General features: G+C 46.9%; 1 protein-coding gene across 1 annotated transcript in view; it reads right to left on the bottom strand.

The window, feature by feature from the left end:
- The window catches only part of MDGA2 (MAM domain containing glycosylphosphatidylinositol anchor 2), a 680,911-nt gene that overhangs the window by 47,873 nt on the left and 611,569 nt on the right, over window positions 1-21,469 (bottom strand). The window contains exon 11 of the mRNA XM_054971659.1: window positions 3,043-3,220. Within this exon, the coding sequence (XP_054827634.1) occupies window positions 3,043-3,220 (178 nt within the window). The remainder of the gene's footprint in view (window positions 1-3,042; window positions 3,221-21,469) is intronic.

Below are 21,469 nucleotides of genomic sequence, written 5' to 3'. Positions count from 1 at the left end.
TTTACAGACCCCGCGCTGGGTTCAGCCGATGGGCTGAAGCTGGTGCGGGGTGAGTGAAGCTGACAGCTCCTTTCTCCCGCTGCCCAAGCGGTAGGAGAACAGGGCTGTCAGTTTGACAGACCCTGCGCTGGGTTCAGCCGATGGGCTGAACCCAGAACGGGGTCTGTCAAACTGACAGCTCTCATTCTCTCCCGCTCGGGTGGCAGGAGAACAGGGCTGTCAGTTTCACTCACCCCACACTGGGTTCAGCCGATGGGCTGAAGCTGGTGCAGGGCGAGTGATGTTGACAGCCCCATTCTCCTGCCACTTGGGGGACAAGAGAACACGGTTGTCAGTTTCACATGTCCCGTGCCAGCTTCACCCAATCGGATGAAGCCGGTGTGGGGTGTTTTGAAACTGACAGACTTCTTCTGCCACTTCAGGGCGACAGGAGAAGGGGACTGTCAGTTTCAGACACCCCACACCGGCTTCAGAAGCCAGAGCTGGGTGTTTGAATTTCACAAACTACGAACTATGAACTGATTCGTGAACTGGTAAAAGTTCGTGGAAGTTCCAGGTTCGTAGAATAGCAACGAACCATGAATCAGGTGGTTCGTGTTTTTTTGGTTCATGCCCATGTCTAATAAAGTACTCTCTTCCTCCAAATTCTGTATTTACAAGAACCCTGTGAGGGGATAGAGTGGAAATGAGTTATTGGCCTAAGGTCACCTGGTGAGCTCCATTTATTTATTTATTTGATTTATAATCCGCTCTCCCCGCAATCAGGCTCAGAGCTGATGATAACATAATAAATGCATACAATAAAAACATACAATAAAAACACGAACACGAATATCATCACATATATATAATAAAAACGTACAATAAAATCACTAATATCATAATAATAGTATACATTTTAGAGCAGTGTATAATGTATCCCCCATCTCAGCTCTCTTTAGATCTCTATGGCCGTTTCCAGATGGCTTACCTGCCTCCGGAACGTTGCGCCATCTTGCGGGGAAAACGCGAAATATCGCGTTTTCTCACGTGAGTTTTGCGCGACGTCGCGCAAAACTCGCGCGAGAAAACGCGATATTTCGCGTTTTCCCCGCAAGATGGCGCAACGTTCCGGAGGCAGGTAAGCCGTCTGGAAACGGCCTATGATATTCTTGGCACAGCATACTTTTACTCTTAGTTCATCATATCTTGCTTAAGAAACCCTGTGTAGATTTTCTAATATAATGCCATTTCAGAACCCTAGAAATGAAACACTGCCATATTTTTGGTGAATGCCAAGAAGGAATGCTGCTCTTGGGCAAAAATGATTCCATGGCAATTTTTGAGGAATAGGAGCAAAAAGAGTAACATTGAAGGAATACATACAAAAGCACATATGTACCCAAATGCAATGGATGGTATCAGACTCTATCAGTTTACTAATCACACCCAGGGTAGTAGAACTCAATTCATTACCCTCTGAATTAAGGAAATAGATCCAGAGGAGTTAACTGTGTTAGTCTGTAGTAGCAAAATAGTAGAGTCCAGTAGCACCTTTAAGACAAACCAACTTTACTGTAGCATAAGCTTTCGAGAGCCACCGCTCTCTTCGTCAGATGTATCATCAGATACATCTGATGAAGAGAGCGGTGGCTCTCGAAAGCTTATGCTACAACAAAGTTGGTTAGTCTTAAAGGTGCTACTGGACTCTTTACTATTTTGGATTAAGGAAGGTTTCTGGGGGGAAATGACTTGATGTAACTATTTATGCTGTTAAGGAGTATGCTATCTATATTTAATCAAAGTACATGCCTTTTCAACATGCAGAAACATGTACAGGTTTGCAGCCCAATTATTATACAACCACTCTTCAAATTATGTGGGAAGATGCAGTTTTGAGTTGGGTCCTTTTCCATACACCATTATTCTTGAAACAGCTTGAAATTTTCTGAAAGGAACAGCTTCTCTTTTCTCCAAAAGCAGTCCTCTTGGGTACACATCTAACAATGTTAGTTTGAGGTTATGCCTCTCAATTATACAATTACACAGCTCTGTATATTTTGGCCACGCAGGCATTGGAATGGGGTTCTCTGAGACCCCAGCCTGCTCAGTACACCACACATGCTCTCTCTTTTTTAGAGCAACTGTTCGTTCCATGTGCAACTGTTTGTTCTGGGAACTGTCAACCAATAAGAGCGAGGACCCTTTCCTTCTACCAGTTTTCAGAGGGCTCGCAAAATCATTTTATTTCAAAGAGCTTCCAGTCGTTTTCTTTCTCGGGAGCAGTTTGGTTACTGCATTGTTGATTTTATATTGATATTTAAACGATGTGTCTGGTGCATAAAGTTGTTCTTAGCTGACTGTGCCATGCATATGGTATGCTGCCTTGACCGCATTTGTCAGTTAAGACCTAAATGTTCATCTATCCTTGGCATGTGAAGGTTTTATATGTTTGCTGACTAGAGATGGGCTCGAACCAAAATATGAACCAAAGTTCATCACAAACTGGGGCAGTTCACAGTTTGTGAACTGGCGGTTCGTCAGAGCCCATTTCTGACAAACCGCCATGAACTTCAGGCAGGTTCGTTTTTCGGTTTCTCACTGCAGGCAGCCTAGCACCACTGAATCAGTTTCCTAGGCAACCAGGGGGAGATGGGCTTTCTGCAGACCTTCTGCTGCCCCAAAAGTGACGTTTTCATGAATGAAATGAGCTGGTTCACGAACCGGGGCAACTTGGTGAAAGTTCGTGGTTTGTGAAACGCGACGAACCATGAACTGCACAGTTAGGTTTTTCCCCAGTTCGTGCCCGTTTTTATTGCTGACACGATGCCCACTTTAGCCCACCATTTGCTCTGGAAGCTGACCTCATTTTCCAATGGTTTGGACTGGAGCCATGAGCACTGGAGAAAGACTCTCTTCCACACACACACCCTGTTTTCTCTTGCAGAACTTGGCAATAGAACTTAGTATTCCCTTCCAAGCTTGGAAGTACAACGGCTGCTACATGCCTTCCATGCCGACAGATTTTCTCAAAAGAGGAAGGCCTCCAAAAATGTTTCTTACCACTGTATTTGATCACACGAATGGTCGAGTCTCCATCTCCGAATATGGTGACTGGTGTCAGCCGAACTTCGTAAGCCTCCGGTTTGATCAGCTCTGTCAAGTTGTAGGTCATCAATTCTCCTTTCTGGATCTTCCCGTTCACAGCAATTTCCTGCTCCCACCAGCGTGCATGGCCAGCCTGTTGATTAGGACAAAAAAGGTGCAGAAGTTATAGCTTTGCAAACACATCGATGATCCCTTTATGTCCTGCAAATATTGAAAGACGCATTGACTCATGTGCAACTGTTCATTCCAGAAACGGCCAACCAACGGCCCTTTCCTCTCACCAGTTTTCATAGGGCTTGTAAGACCATTTTATTTCAAAGAGCTTCAAGTTGTTTTCATTCTCAGGGGCACTTTGGTTACTGCATTGTTGATTTTATATTGATATTTAAATGGTGTGTTTGGTGCATAAAGCTGTCTTCAGCTGACTGTGCCTTGCATATGGTAAGCTGCCTTGAGACTGCATTTGTCAGTTAAGAAGAAGTCGAAATATCCCAAACAAGCAAACAAGTAAGGAAGGCAGACAGCTGAGGAACTCACGATATCCAGTGGACCTAACAACATCAGCCGTAACATCTCGGGTTCATACTCCTGCTCATCTAATGTGATTTATGCCATCATCTGTCAGCAATGCCCTTCCACCCTCCGCACTGGACAAGCTGACCAGTCCCTTCGATAAAGGATTAATGGACATAAATCTGACATCAGAAACCACAACATTCAAAAACCAGCGGGGGAACATTTTAACCTTCCAGGACATTCAGTTGCTGACCTAAAAGTAGCAGTTCTCCTGCAGAGGAATTTCAAAGGGAGATTAGAAAGAGAGACTGCTGAATCGTAACTGATAACCAAGCTCAAGACAATGCATCCACCTGGATTGAATCGAGACCAAGGCTTCCTGTCACATGTCTAATGCTGATTGGGCAGGGGGTTGGACTAGATGGTCTGTATGGCCCCTTCCAACTCTATGATTCTATGATTTCTCCACCCCCACCCCCCCTCTGCATACCCCACCCTATCCAATCACACCTGCCATTGTCATTCACTGGCTATCGTCATTCGGCTTCTCTAATCACTCCACTCTCTAAGATATGACAGCTGAACTCACATTTTAGCTGTATCTGATGAAGTGAGCTGTGACTCATGAAAGCTCATACCCTGCCACAAATGTTGTTAGTCTTATAGGTGCTACTGGACTCTTGCTGTTTTCTACTGCTAGAGACAGACTAACATGGCTACCCATCTTGATCTAACTTGATAACCTTGGTATGCTTATCCAACTGCATCCTGAAACCGAAGATGGATCCTTATTCTCCCAGTCCCAGCTATTCTGGGATACAATTCTAGAACCATATGCCCTAATGAGTGCACAGGAAAGGGAGTGGGGGGGGGAGTCCACTAATTATGGGCTGGATCCCATTGACATCTGCCTAATACTCTTTATACAGACAGCCAAGTGTCATCTATTCACCTTGTCATTTCCCCAAATCTGAAAGTGTTTTCCAATTATCAGTCACAGAGCAGAACCACAAGTGACAAAAGGCACAGATTGGACACTTGTCAGCTTCCCTCAAGTTTTGATGGGAAATGTAGGCAGCTTGGCGGAATGTTGGACAAGTGACAGTTGAAAAGTCCATTGGGCAGCAGTCGGAGAGCCAAGCTGCAAGACCAGGACGCCTACATTTCCCATCAAAACTTGAGGGAAGCTGACTAGTGTCCAACCTGTGCCTTTTGTCACTTGTGGTTCTGCTCACAGTGACAACAAAAAGAATGGTCTTTTGGAGAACCAAGTTCTTTACCATGTCAATGTTACTAGAAGTCATAGTGGCTTACTCTAAGCATTCTCTTCCTCAGGGCACTCAAGGAAAAACCATTAAAGATTTACTGCACATCCCAAGGGCATCTGGCGGCTGCCATTTTTCAGCAACAAATGTTCTTTTTGACTGATTTGGCACGGCAGGTACATTGCTGTAATTCCTTATTACAAGCTCACTAAAATAGAACTGGATGTATTTATATGAAAAGAAATACAACAAACCTCCCATTTCACAAGTTTAATGTGAACAAGGGTACCCGAAAGCAAGGCACGGCCCAGAAAGTAATTTAGTTTGTCAGGTTTGATCCATGGAAGCGAAAAGCAGATCCAAACTAAATTGCTGGGTTGGAATGTTTCCAAGTGAATTTATTCACTGGAAAGGACTGTTCCATACTGAAGAGGCTCAATGCCTAGTCTTGCCTTCCTCTCTAGGCACTGGCCACAGAAGCCATCTTTAAAGTAGGGCAAGCTATCAGAGAACTCAGTGGCTTCAAGAGAAGGTTCAGATTTGGATTCTTGAAGTGCTTGTCTTGAGCTACAAGTTGTCCCATTAGACTATGGTTAATCCCAGTGCTTTGCAACACTGAAGTTAAAGTAAGAGTCAGATGGAACCAAGAATGAAGCACCGTTTTTCATTTGTGTTGGGGAGCTTATGTTTGGAGAGCCACTTTAGTCGTTCATAAGAACATAAGAGAAGCCATGCTGGATCAGGCCAATGACCCATCCAGTCCAACACTCTGTGTCACACAATGGCCCCAAACCAGGTGTCCTCAGGAGGTCTGCCAGAGGGGAAGGGACACTAGAAGCCCTCCCACTGATTGTCCCCCCCAAACACCAAGAATACAGAGAATCACTGCCCTAGACAGAGTTCCATCTATACCTTGTGGCTAATAGCCACGGATGGATGCGCCATATGTTTATCCAATCCCCTCTTGAAGCTGTCTATGTTTGAAGCTGCTACCACCTCCTGCGGCAGTGAATTCCATGTGTCAATCACCCTTTGGGTGAAGAAGTACTTCCTTTTATCCGTTCTAACCCGACTGCTCAACAATCTCATTGAGTGCCAACAAGTTCTTGTATTGTGAGAGAGAAAAATACTTCTTTCTCTACCTTCTCTATCCCATGCATAATCTTGTAAACCTCTATCACGTTACCCCCTCAGTTGTCGTTTCCCCAAGTTAAAGAGCCCCAAGCGCTTTAACCTTTCTTCACAGGGGAAGTGTTCCATCCCTTTCATCATTCTAGTTGCCCCTTTCTGCACTTTTTCCAGTGCTATAATATCTTTTTTGAAGTGTGGTGACCAGTATTGTACACAGTATTCCAAATGAGTCCGTACCATTGATTTATACATTATGATACTAGCTGATTTGTTTTCAGTTCCCTTCCTAATAATCCCAGCATAAGCACTGGCCTTTTTAATTACCATTACACACTGTATTAACATTTTCAGTGAGTTATCCACCCCGACTCCAAGATCTCTCTCTTGGACAGTCTCTGCCAGTTTGGACCCCATCATTGTGTATTTATATTTGGGATTTTGGGCCCCAATGTGCATTACTTTGCGCTTGGCCACGTTGAACCTCATTTGCCACGTTGACGCCCACTCGCCCAGCCTCGACAGATCCCTTTGGAGTGCCTCACAATCCTCCCTGGTTCTCACCACCCTGAACAATTTAGCGTCACCCGCAAACTTAGCCACTTCACAGCTTACTCCCAACTCCAAATCATTGGAGAACCATCTACAGAACACGGTATAACCCTTTCCAGGCTAATTCAGTAGAAAAGATCAAGAGTTCAGTAGCACCGATAAGCTACACCTCACTTCTTCAGATACCTGAAGACCTGAGGAAATTGACCAGTCCTCAGCCCACGGATTGAGGAAACGGATGAGTCCTCAAAGCCTTCAGCAGAATCCGGGCTTTTCTCTAGTGCAGAAATAAAAAACTGCCTCAAAGTGCAGAATTAAAGAATCAAAGCGGTATGGGGCCAGAACTGATGAATAAAGTGGATCTAGTCCTCATGGGCTGAATACGCAGAAAGCCTGATGTAAAGTTCACCGTGCAGAAGAGGCCTCAGCAACAGCCAAGTAAGTGTTAGCATTTGGAAGAAGTGGCTTCTTTTCCCTCACTCAAACACCTCTAATCCTTCAACACAGAAACATAGAGCTGGAAGGAATCCCAAGGGTCATCTAGTCCAACCCCCTGCACAATGCAGGAAATTCACAGCTATTCCCCACACTCCCTCCAGTGACCCCTACTCTATGGCTCATCCCTTCATGCCCTCCCTCTCCCAATCTCTATACATGCATACCGGGTCACAGAATCATCACTGCTCTCAGGTGGCCATCAAGCCTCTGCTCAAAAACCTCCTAAGGAGAGCCCACCACCTCCCGAGGAAGCCTGTTCCACCGAGGGCCATTTTAAATCCCAACCTGCCCTGTGCCTTTTTGCCGCACTTATTCTTTTTCTGATCACAGCTGCAAGAGGAATCGATGAAAGGATTCCACACAGCACTTACTGTATCCCCATATTCCCCATTAAACTCCATCCCTATGGGCAAGAGGACTCCGTACATCTAACGGGACGGAAGTTCCCTTTGGCAAAAGGCCTGCTTCTCCTAGCAATTTCCCTCTTGTCCCTTTGCTCTCAGGGTAACCACTTCCTACTCTCTTGATGCCTGCCAGTTTTCTCCAATCATGCATGAATCAAAGGTTAATTATCAGGTTTTGTTCCCTCGGGAGGGAAAGGAGAGCTTTTCTTATAGCCAGCCAAAATAACGGCTCAGATATTTAATATTATTGTGCATGATCATAATACAGCAATTACGAAATTGAAGGGGGGAGCTTTTCCAGGGCCGTTTTTGCCTCCCAATCTGCCTCTGCCTGCCAGAAAACAGGACGAGTATTATCACACTGGAAAGAGAAGGAAGGACGGACAATTTAAAGGGGCAGTTGCACCCGGAAGCCTTAATTTATGCTTTTATTTATTTAGAATATTTCTGTGCCTCCACTTCAGAGTCTGGCTCAAGGAAGCTTGCAATTAAAAAAAAAAGATTGTATATTAAAAAAACCAGAGAAAATAGGCAATTAAGAAAACAAGCCAAACTATCCATAAAACAGAAGTAGACCATTAAAAAGCTGATAAGACTTTATTAAAAGCATGGCTGAAAAGACTATCCACACTGCACTAGGGATGTTTGAACACTTGCCAGTTAGGCTCACTTCCTGTTTGCCAGCGGTGACCAGTCAGTCACTGATCAATAGTCAGGCTGTTTGGCTGTTTGCAACCTGTTTGTGTGTGTTTTCAGGAAGTGGATATTTGCACTCACCAGAAGCCAACCCCCAGTTAATGAGGGGTCATCTCGAAGCTGATGGCTGATCTTCTGGGAAAACTTTGTTCTGTACTCAGTAAGAGAGCCAGTTTGGTGTAGTGGTTAAGAGCGGCAGGACTCTAATCTGGAGAGCTGGGTTTGATTCCCCGCTCCTCCACTTAAAGCTAGCTGGGTGACCTTGGGTCAGTCACAGCTCTTTATGAGCTCTCTCAGCCCCACCCACCTCACAGGGTGTTTTGTTGTGGAGATAATAATAGCATACTTTTTAAATGGCTCTGAGTGGGTGTTAAGTTGTCCCAAAGGGTGGAATATAAATCTCATGTTATTATTATAATTAAAATATTTGGGCGGGGGCGGGTCTTGTTCTTCTAACTGCCCATCTGAAAGAATTTGCTGCTTCCTAGACTCGTTGAGGTGAAGCAAATTTGAGGAGAGGGTGTGTGATCCTAAGCCCAGATGATTTATCATGTCTTCTCAATCTGGGCTGCAGAGAAAAGGAAGATTTTGCTCCTGTTCTCTGCAGCCCAAACTCTCAGTTTGAGGGAGAAAGAAAGAGTTTGCTTCTTTTCTCCTCACCCCAAACTGTTGGCTTGGGCTGGGGAGAAATTAGTTTTCTTCTTTTTCTTTTGCAGTGCAGAGGTCGAAAGTGTTGTTTCTGTCCTCGTCCAGCTCAGAGGAGAAACTAGCTTTCTCTCTTCTCCCTTCCACAGCTTAACTTAGAGCCAAGCTACCAATGATGCCTGACACAGGTTGGACACTTGTCAGCTCCCCTCAAGTTTTGATGGGAAATGTAGGCGTCCTGGTCTTGCAGCTGTAATGGAGAGCCAAGCTGTAAAACCAGGATGCCTACATTTCCCATCAAAACTTGAGGGAAGCTGACAAGTGTCCAACCTGTGTCAGGCGTCACTTGTAGCTTGGCTCTTAGTAGATATTTTACTATCAGATTCCCCCAATCAGCTACGAATTGGTGTCTGTCCAACGGGAAGCCACAAACTTGTTCAGCAGCTGTAAATGGTTTCATGCAATCCAAACCTATCCATCCATGATCAGCTCACAGTCTGATTAGTCAAACAGGGTAAGTCGGACTGCCAAAAGGGTTTGTGGGAGAAATTCAAGACATACCCATGAAAGCTTGGCATTGCAAGCATATTTAACATTTTTTTTAAAAAATCACCATAATTCAACTCTAGGAAAAAAATCCCACCCAAAAAAACCAACATGGAAAACAGTGGAGCACAGGGAGTTACTGGATAGAATCTTTGGAGCATTGTTTTCTGGAATGTAATATTTTTGTAGTATTATGGATGTGTGGATAACTCCTAATTTTTATGACAATGAAGGGCTGACAATACTAGACAAGGTTTATAAACTTTTAGAAGGCATGGACTTCGGAGTTACACTGGCTGTTGCCAATTTTTTTGCCTAGGTCATTACATTTAAAGGATTTTGAAGGTGGGAAATGTTAGGTCATTTTAAAATTGTTTCTTGTTGTATTTACTATGACGTTGCTCGTCCTGTTGGCCCAGTGAGCAGTATCATTAAAAGAAAAAGAAAAAGGAATGCAGAGAGCTGACTATGATGTTATCTGGATGGCCTGTAAAAACTGAAAGAAACACATCGTGGCAACTTTGGACTAAATGGTTATTGTGGAGCCAACCACAGCTGTCTCCGTGTCACCATGGTGTCGACTTCAGGAAAGAGGAGCAATGCAGAGGGTGGGCCATCACAATGCCCATTTTTTGCTGTTTCTGTGTTGCAGTAGGAAGCGGTGGAGACATACACGGTTTCTCCAGGGTGCCCCCTTTGTCCTCGTGGCTAGAACTTATGTTGGCACAGAACCAGAAAAGAGGTGTAGGTGAGTGCATCTGTACAGGGGACTTTTGGGGTTGATTAGAGAGCTGATTTTTTCCCAGGCTGGATTTGACCTGGGCCTGCTAGCCGATGGCCACCGTAACAGGTTCTTCCTGCATGCTTAGTGAAGCAAAGTGCTGACGAACTGTCAACGCTCCTCTGATAGCGGCAGACCACGGCCGCTTATATTGGACAACATTTAGACAGAGATGTTAGGTGATCAGAGAAACCGTACAATGATGGGGAGTCAAAAATGAAAAGCAAGACAGAGAGGAGATGCATTCCTAGGCTGTGCAACTCTGAAAGATTCGATGGTCATTCGGATGCACAACTTTCCAAGATGTTCCTTTGCTAAGTGACTTCCCTCTGGAGCAACGGTGATCCTTGTTTATCACCAGGGGATCATGGTTATTTAGATCCTAGCTCTGTCCAGGAAGTCAGTTAACACGTAATCCTCTCATCTGTCAACCTGGAGGGTGGGAATCGGCTCTAAAGGTGTGCGGTAAAGCAGAGGCCCCCGCCTGGCAGTTGTTTATGAGAAACGGCTCCAGAAGGAGGACTCGTCCCAGAAATAACTTTAGCAAGAGTAGGGCTGTGGCTAGGCATCAAATCACCTGTTTTGCATGCAGAAAATTCTGGATTTCAGACCACAATCCACAAAAAAATATCAAAAAGAGGTGGCAGCTGCTGCCAAAGCAATGTTTTAAAAAATCTGCACAGCTGACCAATGGCCTATTGGAAGATCTGCTGGGCAAAAGCACAGCCAGTTTATAAAAACACCTGGCGGGCACTGGAAAAGGTGTAGATGGGTGCCTTGGCACTCCTGGGCACCACGTTGGGGACCTTGTATCAGATGAAGAGTCCCTCCGCTGCAGCACCTTGTTTCCAGCATGGACAACCAAGAAGCGTTCCCCAGTCCTGCAGACGGCTCTTCCCTGAACTATCCGGTCCCCTTTGAAAGACACCTGAAGCTCATCCTTTGCCAAAACAGCCGGTGAGATTGCTAAAGAGACGCAAGACCACCGTTTGCAGAAGTTTGCTGAAAGTAGAATTCTAGGCCCTGTTCTGTTTCATTTGAGATCCCTTTATAATTTTGCAGATTTTTTTTATTCTCCCCTTTTCATGTTGTTTTTGTCAATTAGCGTGTGCTGTGGATGGACGTTGTACAGATATATATGCACCAATGTGGGCATTCTTATAGCTAAGTCAAGGGATGACTCCCACGTGAGTAAAAATTCCAGCCAGCCTTGGCTACCCGTTGAAGGTTCTGCAAACTTGGGGAAACCTTCCCTGATTGAGGGGAAAAATCCCCCTCCACAACAAGAACGTATGTGCAGAGACTAGAAAAATATGGAGTTTGACTAGTACTTTCCAGCCAAATGGCAGAGAGAGCGAGACCACGAGGTGGGCAAGGGAGGAGGGATGGAGGTGAAGGAAAAGGGTGGAAGAAGGGACGGTGGGGGAATGGGATTTCTGCTCCTCCACAAGACCACATGGCTCCCCACTGGGAATATATCATGCAGAGTCCTTGATACAGCACAGATGATGTAACAAATGCAAATTTTCAGTGCCAAGAAAAAGAAAATGGCACTTTGCAAAGAATCCACCAAACAATTTGCACAACGGGAAAGCAAATGGAAACACGGACACTGGGGTCAAAAGAGCAGGGTGAGAAATCCAAAATGTTCCCAAGAGAATTCTCAGAGCTCTCCTCCTGGCTTGGTGTCCCCTCTCTGCCTGGGGCCAGCTGATGCATGCCTTGCTCCCTCTTCCTCCAACCCCTCCCCCTTGCTATTCTTCCCTAGCTTTGTTTTCCCCACTCCTTCTTTCCAAGGCAGTTGCCTCCCTCTGCCTTCTGTTTCATAGAATCATAGGGTTGGAAAGTACCTCGAGGGTCATCTAGTCCAACCCCCTGCACAATGCAGGAAATTCTCAACTACCTCCTCCCCCCACACCCCCAGTGACCCCTGCTCCATGCCCAGAAGATGGCAAAACAACCTCCAGGATCCCTAGCCAAACTGGCCTGGGGAAAATTGCTACCTGATCCCAAGGTGGCAATCGGCCTTACCCTGGGCATGTAAGAAGGGGCCGCGAGAACTAAACACTGATGTAACCCTTCCTGCCCTCCCTTTCATGATCTGCCTAGTAACCATCTAGCCTCTGCTTAAAAATCCAAAAAAGGAGAGCCCACCACCTCCCGAGGAAGCCTATTCCACTGAGGGACCACTCTAACAGTCAGGAAATTTTTCCTCATGTTTAGCAGAAAACTGTTTTAATTTCAACCCATTGGTTCTGGACTGACCTTCTGGGGCAGTGGAAAACAACTCTGTGCCAACCTCTAAATGTATCACTTTTCCTGCATGGTCCCCAATCTGTCAATTCTTCATTGCTCAATGTTTTGGGCTCACATCTGGTTGGACATCGTATCTTATAACCTAGACCCAGTTAGAGACGAGGCCATTTATTGAATATCGGTACCAGCTGTTTTTCTGCATGAAGGGTCATCTCAGAGTGGCAAGTCCATATCTCAGCGGGCGTGCTTTACCTGAAGAAGGTCCCTGATTTAACTCCTGCCACCTCCAGTTAAAGAATGTCAAGAAGCAATCTTGGGAAAGAGCCTTCTCGCGATCCTGGAGAGACACCGCTGGTCAGCGTAGTAGAGAGATTGAACGAGATGGACCAACGGTTGGAATGGGTAGACGGGGCTTCATTGCCCTCTACACACAATGGTATCCACACTGAAACCAACACACATATGGGGAAATGGGCACAGGTGTGCAAGCCCCACGTTACCTGTGCACAATTCCCAGCACAGATCCTATATGAGTAAGTGCCTTCCCTGTGCCTGAGGACGCTGCTTTTCAAAAGCAGTGCCCATGTTCACAATCCAGCAATTGCATTGCAGAGGGAGAGGCCAGTGTGCACACATAACATCACATACAGAGGGCCGCTAAGTTCCCATGGACCAAGCGTGTCAGAGTTCGAAAAGCACCTCTGAAGAGCGGGAGAGCTCTAAAGCTCCTAACAGCCATCCGTGAAACCTGCTTCGCTTTCCCCCTTTCTCGCATTCAGAGAAAATCTCAATTTTTCAAGCACGGAAGGGCAGCCACTCAGGAAGCAGACGGGAAAGTGCCCGTTCCATTTCACCTGCTCGTCTCCTGCATAGTCTCTTTGATGTCTCAATTTTTTTTTCTCGTTTCAAAGGGATCTTGGTGCACAATGCCGCTGCTCAGGGCGGGGAGGTGAACGGCCTCCTGAAACTTAAAGGTTTTCAACTTTCACAAAATTGCTACCCATCAAAACCCGCCTGACGTGTGTTTAGCGCTTGCTCGGTCAGTGAGCAGCGAAGAGCATGATGAGACGAGCTGTTTAAGGATTCTGCGGTAGAGTTGGGCGATTCATCCTTGAATGTATCCAGGGCATTTCTCACTCGCGTCCAGACAAAAAGCCACACTTGATCATGCTGGGAGAGGAGCCCAACGTACCAACCTGGTTCCAAATGTTTGAAGGGAGCTCAACGTCAAAGGAAAATCAAAAAGAGTCCAGTAGCACCTTTAAGACTAACCAATTTTATTGTAGCATAAGCTTTCGAGAATCAAGTTCTCTTCTTTGGCAAGGCTGTTTCGGCCTATCGATTCTCCTGCTATTCATGATTTTGATTCAGGAAAAAAACTCGAGAGTGGAGGGGAAGAAATGAACAACCGTCTATCAGTGAATCATCCACCCTCAGGTTTTCAGCAGAGGGAACATTCCGATTACAAGGAGAACATGACTGGCAGCTTTATCTGCCCTTGCTGGAGCCCCAGATCTTGCCAGTATCTTGTTCGGCATCCTCCTATCAATCAAGACATGATTCAATCAAGACATGATCCTAGCAGCCAATACAGCCGCTGCAGGGCTGGGATGCAGATTCGTAGACGCGTAACTCACGGTCTGAAGCCAGAGAGGCTGCAGCTGAACACATCTGGATTTGCATTCGGAAACTTCAGGAATGCCCCCTACTACCCTGGGCTCCCAGGCTCTGGAGAAATTTCCCCCCATCCAAAAATCCCAGTTGGTCTCCCCACACTGGAAGGGCAAGGATGGCTTCCCAGTTGGGCTGGGACTGTAAGCAAGACATACTTGTTGCTGTGCCTGCCTGCATCGACTGCTTGTCCAGGTGTGAATCCATTAAGCCATTTTCTACCACCTTAGACCCCCTCTGGTCTCTCGAGGTCGGTCTTGTCCCGTCTTTCATGTCACTCACTGCCTGTTTCCTTTAACTGAGGATCCTGAGGATTGAACCTGGGGCCTTCTACACGCAAAACAAACTATTTGAGCTATATATTGTCGAAGGCTTTCACGGCCGGAGAACGATGGTTGTTGTGGACTTTCCGGGCTGTATTGCCATGGTCTTGGCATTGTAGTTCCTGACGTTTCACCAGCAACTGTGACTGGCATCTTCAGAGGCATATGCAAAAGAACTTCCTCAGGATACAGTGAATCATTAGCACTCCATTAGCATTCCACACCCTGGGAAACCCTTACTGGATGACACAACCCAACCCACCTTTCTGAGTAGATATAAATCACCTGCAAACATCTCCTCCACAGTTTGACACTGAGAGATCCCTGTCTTTTGGTGCTATACCTCTGAAGATGCCAGTCACAGCTGCTGGCGAAACGTCAGGAACTACAATGCCAAGACCACGGCAATACAGCACGGAAAATCCACAACAACTATTTGAGCTATGCTACTTCCCGGTGCTGGTGGAGAGTGCCCTCAAGTCAAACCCTGATGGGGTTTTCATGGCAAGAGACTGATAGAGGTGGTTTGCCATTGCCTGCCTCTGCAACCTGGTCTTTGTTGGAGATTTCCCATCCGATTACTAACCAAGGCAGACCCTGCTCAGCTTCTGAGATCTGACGAGATCAGACTCACCTGGGCTATCCAGGTCAGGGGCTTCTCCACCTTGGGGTGGTGGAGATTGCCCTCAAGTCGTAGCTGACCTATGGTGACCCCTGCTGGGGTTTTCAAGGAATGATACTAACAGAGGTAGTTGGCTATTGTCTGCCTCTGAAATACTGGTCTTTGTTGGCGGTCTCTCATCCAATTACTAACCAAGGCCGACCCTGCTTAGCTTTGGAAATCTGATAAGATCTGACTCACCTGGGCTATTTAGGTAAAGGTGGTCCCCCAGATAAGACTTTTGGAGAAGACATTTTAGTTTTAAAGAGGCAGCATCAGCAATATCATCTAAGGGTGGGAGAAGGCTTTTTGGTCAGCTTAGAACCATAGGGTTGGAAGGCACCTCCAGGGTCACCTAGTCCAACCTCTTGCACAATGCAGGGCATTCACAAATACCTTCCCCCCACACCCCCAGTGACCCCTGCTCCATGCCCAGAAGATGGCAAAATACCTTCAGGATCCCTAGCCAAATGGGCCTGGGGAAAATTGTGATTGGCCTTACCCTAGGCATGTAAGAATGGGCCATGAGAACAAAGCACTGATGTAACCCTTCCTGCCCTCCCTCTCATACTCTGCCCAGGCTCACAGAATCAGCATTGCTGTCAGATGGCCATCTAGCCTCCAAACCTCCAAAGAAGGAGAGCCCACCACCTCCCGAGGAAGCCTGTTCCATTGAGGGACTGCTCTGTCAGGAAGTTCTTCCTGATGTTCAGCTGAAAACTCTTTTGATTTAATTTCAACCCGTTGGTTTTCGTCCAACCTTCTGGGGCAGCGGTTCTGGTCTGGCCTTCTGGGGCAGCAACCTTCTGGGGCTAAACTGAAGCATTACATTTTTTACTGATCAGGCAGAATAGAAAATTGTGTGTCTTTGAAGAGGGAGGGCAGAAAATTCCCAAGAAACTTTTAGAAAGCTACAGAAGTTACAGTAGTATAAAATCAACCCCTGCCTGTCATGGACACAGGAGGGCTATAACAATACTCTTTTCAATAGCCTCTGGCTTTTCCTTGCACTACTGAAGCGCATGGTTGCCCATTCCATCTCTGTAAGACAACCACAGTTGATTTTGCCTGTGGTAAGCCCAGCCTTGAAGAGGCTTTCTTATCCCACCTGGGTTCTATTTCTGGGTCATCTTACTATATAATTGAGTAAGCATGTTTCAGACAACTCACTTTATACCCTGGTGCACCACCAGAGGGTGCTGCTGCAGAGGAAAGCCCAGGGAACTCACTATATTGCTCCAGAAAACATACTGTGGAGGGAAGCCCAGGCAGGGAACAGGAGTGGAGCAGGTGCCAATGCCCTCCCCGCACCTTAACCTGGCTGGTATTAGGTGCAGAGCAGGTGGCAATGCCCACCCCCCACCTTAACCCAGCTGATATTAGGAGCTGAGAAGGTGGCAATGCCTGCACCCCCTTCAGCCAGCTGGTATTAGGAGTGGAACAGGTGACAATGCCCACCACCACCTTAACCCAGCTGGTATTAGTACTGGAGCAGGTGGCAATGCCCACCTCCTTCAGCCAGCTGGTATTAGGAGTGGAGAAGGTGGCAATGCCAGCCCACCTGCCTTAACCAGCTAGTATTAGGAGTGGAGCAGGTAGAAATGCCCTCCTCCTGCATTAACCCAGCCGATATTATGAGCGGAACAGGCAGCAATACCTGCCCCCCTTGAACCAGCTGGGATCAGGAGCGGACCAGCTGGCAATGCCCACTCTCTGCCTTAACCCAGCCGGTATTAGGAGCAGAGAAGGTGGCAATGCCTCCCCCCCTTCAGCCAGCTGGTTTTAGGAGTATAACAGGTGGCAGTGTCCACCCTCGCCTTAACCCAGCTGGTATTAGGAGTGGGGCAATGCCCAGCCCCACATTAACCCAGGTGGTTTTAGGAGCAGAGCAGGTGGCAATGCCCACCCCGTCAGCCATCTGGGATCAGGAGCGGAGCAGGTTGTAATGCCCACCCCTGCCTTAACCCAGCTGGTATTAGGAGCAGAGCAGGTGGCAATGCCCATCCCACCTTAACTCAGCTGGTATTAGGAGCGAAGCAGGTGGCAATGCCCACCCCCCTCCTTAACCCACCTGGTATTAGGAGCGGAGGAGGTGACAATGCCTACCCCCACCTTAACCCAGCTGGGATCAGGAGCGGAGCAGGTGGCAATGCACACACCTCATAACTCAGCTGGTATTAGGAGCGAGGAAGGTGGCAATGCCCATCCCCGCCTTATCACAACTGGCATTAGGAGTAGAGCAGGTGGCAATGCCCACCCCCTGCCTTAACCCGCCTGGTATTAGGAGCGGAGGAGGTGACAATGTCTACCCTGACCTTAACCCAGCTGGGATCAGGAGCGAAGAAGGTGGCAATGTCCACCCCCTCCTTATTACAACTGACAAAAGGAGCGGAGCAGATGGCAATGTCCACACCCCCTTCCCTCAGCTGGGATTAAGAGCGGAGCAAATGCCAATGCCCGCCCAGCGACTTCACCTGGGTGGGATCAGACATAGATCAGGAGGCAATTCCATTCTTCCTTTCACCCAGCTGGGACAAGAAGTGGAGCAGGGGGCAATGCCCACCTCCTTCAACCTACTGGAATAAGGCACTGAGCAGGTGGCAATGCTCACCCCATCTTCATCCTGTTGGAATCAGGCACCAAGCAGGCAGCAATCTCCGCCTCCCTTCAACCTGCCAGAATCAGGAGCAGAGAAGGTGGCAATGCCTGCACCCCCTTCACCCAGTTGGGATCAGTAGTGGGGCACATAGCAAAGCCCACCACCTGTCGGGATCAGGCACGGAGCAGAAGGTAGTGCTCACTCCTCCCCTCACCCTGCAGAGAACAGGTGGCAATGCCTACCCCCCTTCACCCAGCCGTAATCAGGCGCAGAGCAGAAGGCAATGCCCATTTTCCCTTCACCCGGCTGGGATCAGGAGTGGAGCAGGTGGCAATGCCTACTGCCCTTTACCCGGTCTGCATCAGATGTGCAGCACGCAGCATAGCCCACCACCCCTTCATGTTGCTGAGATCAGGTGTGGAGCAGGTGGTAATGCCCACCCCCCCCTCCTTCACCGGTCGGGATCAGTGACAGAGGAGGAGGGAATGCCTGCCTGCCCACTCTCCCCTTTCTAGAGCCCATTGTATTTTTTCCCACTACGGGCTTTGTTTCTAGTTCTGAATATTTGAGAATGGGCTTTTCAGTTGCAATGGACAGTTCTTCAATGTATTGCATTTTACTAAGCGAAATAGCTGCATATTTTTACACTTTATTAGACTCACTTGAGATTTACACAACATCATTTTGTGAACTCTTATCATGATCAATTTGTGACGCTGAGTTTCTTTATTTGTACATTAATTTACGCCTGCACTTTGTCACTTAATTGAACGTATTGGTGGGTCATGTGACCTACAACTGATACTATTTTTTTTTGATATTTCTCTACAAATGTTTGTTAATGTTGGTTGCAATGTGCATATTATGATATTTGTCCTAGAATCTTTGTTTGTACATTAGAATATTATATTCCAATTATCCAGAGGAGTTAGCCATGTTAGTCTGTAGTAGCAAAATAGAAAAGAGTCCAGTAGCACCTTTAAGACTAACCAACTTTACTGTAGCATAAGCTTTCGAGAACCACAGCTCTCTTCATCAGATGCATCTGCTGAAGTGAACTGTGATTCTCAAAAGCTTACGCTACAGTAAAGTTGGTTAGTCTTAAAGGTGCTACTGGACTCTTTTCTATATTCCAATTATATAGTTGTGTATATCATTTCATTTTGAATCCTTAAGAGTTAGAAAGTTACGGTGGGATTTTTCCTTGTCGGTTTGAATGATACAGGTGTGGTGAAGAACACTTGATACATTAATTTACATTGCAAGCCAGTAGCGGCAAAAGCTATCCCCTTCTTTGCTTATCTCTCTGAGTTGATTCATTGGTAGCGCCAATAAGCCCCTCTTGATGGATTACCCTTCCATTTGTATCCTTATGAGCGGATGATACCATCGACATCTCAGCACCACCTTGATCTGTCCTCTTCAGGGCTGCTGGGCTCTTTCATTTCTGAACCAACGGCCAAAGGATTTCATGCATAAAAGAAGTTTTATTCTCTGGCTGCTTTGGAGAGGGGGTAGCACTTGCAATTTCCCTTTGGTGTCTGCAAAGTACCCTCTACAAAGTGTCTTGAGGGAATTCATTAGACATTCACACCCAGCAGATAAACACCAAAAGCTCTTTTAAATAAGGGCTGCTGCAGAAGCCAAAGCTGGGGATAAAACATGTAACAGAGGGGAAGAGACTGGCTGAGCTAACACAATGCGGGGCAAGGAAGCAATCTCGGGTTTTTAAAAAAATTATTTAGAAAATCTTTATGCTGCCTACATGGGGAACCTGACCATGACCGCTTATAAAATACAACATAATATGAACCAAACATTAAAAGCTGTAATTAAAACCCAGCATTAAAACCCAGAGCACAAAAACATACATCCTTGAGCTGCTTATTATGAATTTAATAGGCTAAAGGCACTCTATACAAATGGTGTTATCGCTACTCCAGTTCCAGAGCGGCAGGTGCTGAGTGCAGTGGCACCTTGGGGACCAACATGATTTGCAGGGAAGAAGCTCTTGAGAGTCTGAGCTCCTTTCCGCAGATACCCGCCCTCAGCAGCCGCCGAAGACCCAACAACTCCTGTGCCAGGGGAGCAGCCCATTGTGCCACGTTCCCCTGTCCATGGTGCTGAAACCTCAGATCTTCTCTTCAATGTCAGGGCCCAGAGAGGGACCTAAACACTCCTTCCGGCTCCTCTCATAACTGCACTCAATTCGGTTAATAATAATAATAATAATAACAACAACATTTGATTTATGTACCACCATTCAGGGCAACTTCATGCCCACTCAGAGCAGTTTACAAAGTGTGTTACTATTATCCCCACAACAATCACCCTGTGAGGTGGGTGGGGCTGAGAGAGCTCTGAGAGAGCTGTGACTGACCCAAGATCACTTGGCTGGCTTCAAGTGGAGGAGTGGGGAATCAAACCCAGTTCTCCAGATTAGAGTCCTGCCGCTCTTAACCACTACACCAAACTGGCTCTCTTATCTGTGTTGGAAAAATGAGCTGCTAAAGAGCCACTGATCCAGAGGAGTTGGCCGTGTTAGTCTGCGGTAGCAAAATAGTAAAGAGTCCAGTAGCACTTTTAAGACTAACTAACTTTACTGTAGCATAAGCTTTCGAGAATACGAGTGCAGCCATTTCTGCTTTAGGATGAGTTTCTGCTTTAAGATAAGTAAACAGGCCGTCCGTCTGTCCGTTCGACAGACAGACAGACAGATAAGATAGATTTTCCTATTTCACAGATGGGAAACTAAGGCTAAGAGACAGTAATTAGCTCAAGTCCACCAATAAATTCAACATACTGGTTGAATCTGAACTCCAAGCTCCTGATCCAACTTCATAGGACAAAACCATCTCAAACAGTAGGAACAAAATCAGAGAAAGATGCATGGATGGGAAAGGCTGGAGGTAGGTTAATGGGGATTGCATCAATTAGGGTTGCCAGCTCCAGAAGGGGAAATTCCTGGAGATTTTGGGGGTGCAGCCTGGAGAAGGTGGAATTTAGGGAGGGAAAAGGCCTCAGCGGGGTATAATGCCATAGAGTCTGCATTCCAAAGAAGCCACTCTCTCCAGGGGAGCTGATCCCTGCGGCTTGGAGATGAGCTGTAATTCTGGGAGATCTCCAGCTAGAACCTAGTGGTTGCCAATCCTAGCACGGATCCTTTAGCACAAGTCAAGAGATCGACAAAAATCCATTCCGTTCCCTGCATCTCTTCAGTGTCGCTGTCAGCCAGAAAATTCTTTTCTGGGCAAGAGGGAGCTTCAGTCTGAGCAATTAGAAACAGGCTGACGGTCAAAGCCTCTTTGTGGCCAATTTGGACCTCTCAGGAAGGCTGCTGGACCTCCAGCTCTCACTTGGGGCGGTGCAGAGAATGCTGCCAGTTCAGATCCACTGGGGTTCTAAGCCAGGCTGCCTCCTCCAAGCTGTTAATTCCTTGCATCCTGCTTCCTACTTCTGATTCCTGTATCCACATACTCTCTGCACGGAAGGTGACACCTGAGGCTTGAGACCAGCATCCTCTCCTTCTCTTGGAGTGGACACAGCCTAGGACAGAGAGATGATCTGCACAGCTTAGTGGTTAAGGGGTTGGGTTGCAAATCTGCTGGTTCAACTCCTACTACTGCCATGAACTCAGCAGGTGGCCTTGGGGAAGCCGCTCTTCTCAGCCCCAGCTCCCCAGCTGTATTGCGGAGATAATGATAACACTGAATTTGCAGGCAGGTGCTGCTGTAGCTTAGTGGTCAAGTGGTTGGGTTGTGAATCAGCACTCTGCTGGTTTGACTCCCACTACTGCCATGAACTCAGCAGGTGGCCTTGGGGAAGCCACTCCTCCCAGCCC

This window comes from Eublepharis macularius, chromosome 2 (genome assembly GCF_028583425.1).
Source record: "Eublepharis macularius isolate TG4126 chromosome 2, MPM_Emac_v1.0, whole genome shotgun sequence".
Classification (NCBI taxonomy): Eukaryota; Metazoa; Chordata; class Lepidosauria; order Squamata; family Eublepharidae; genus Eublepharis; species Eublepharis macularius.
The sequence above is the reverse complement of the archived record's forward strand: the minus strand, read 5'-3'. Positions and strand labels throughout refer to the sequence as shown.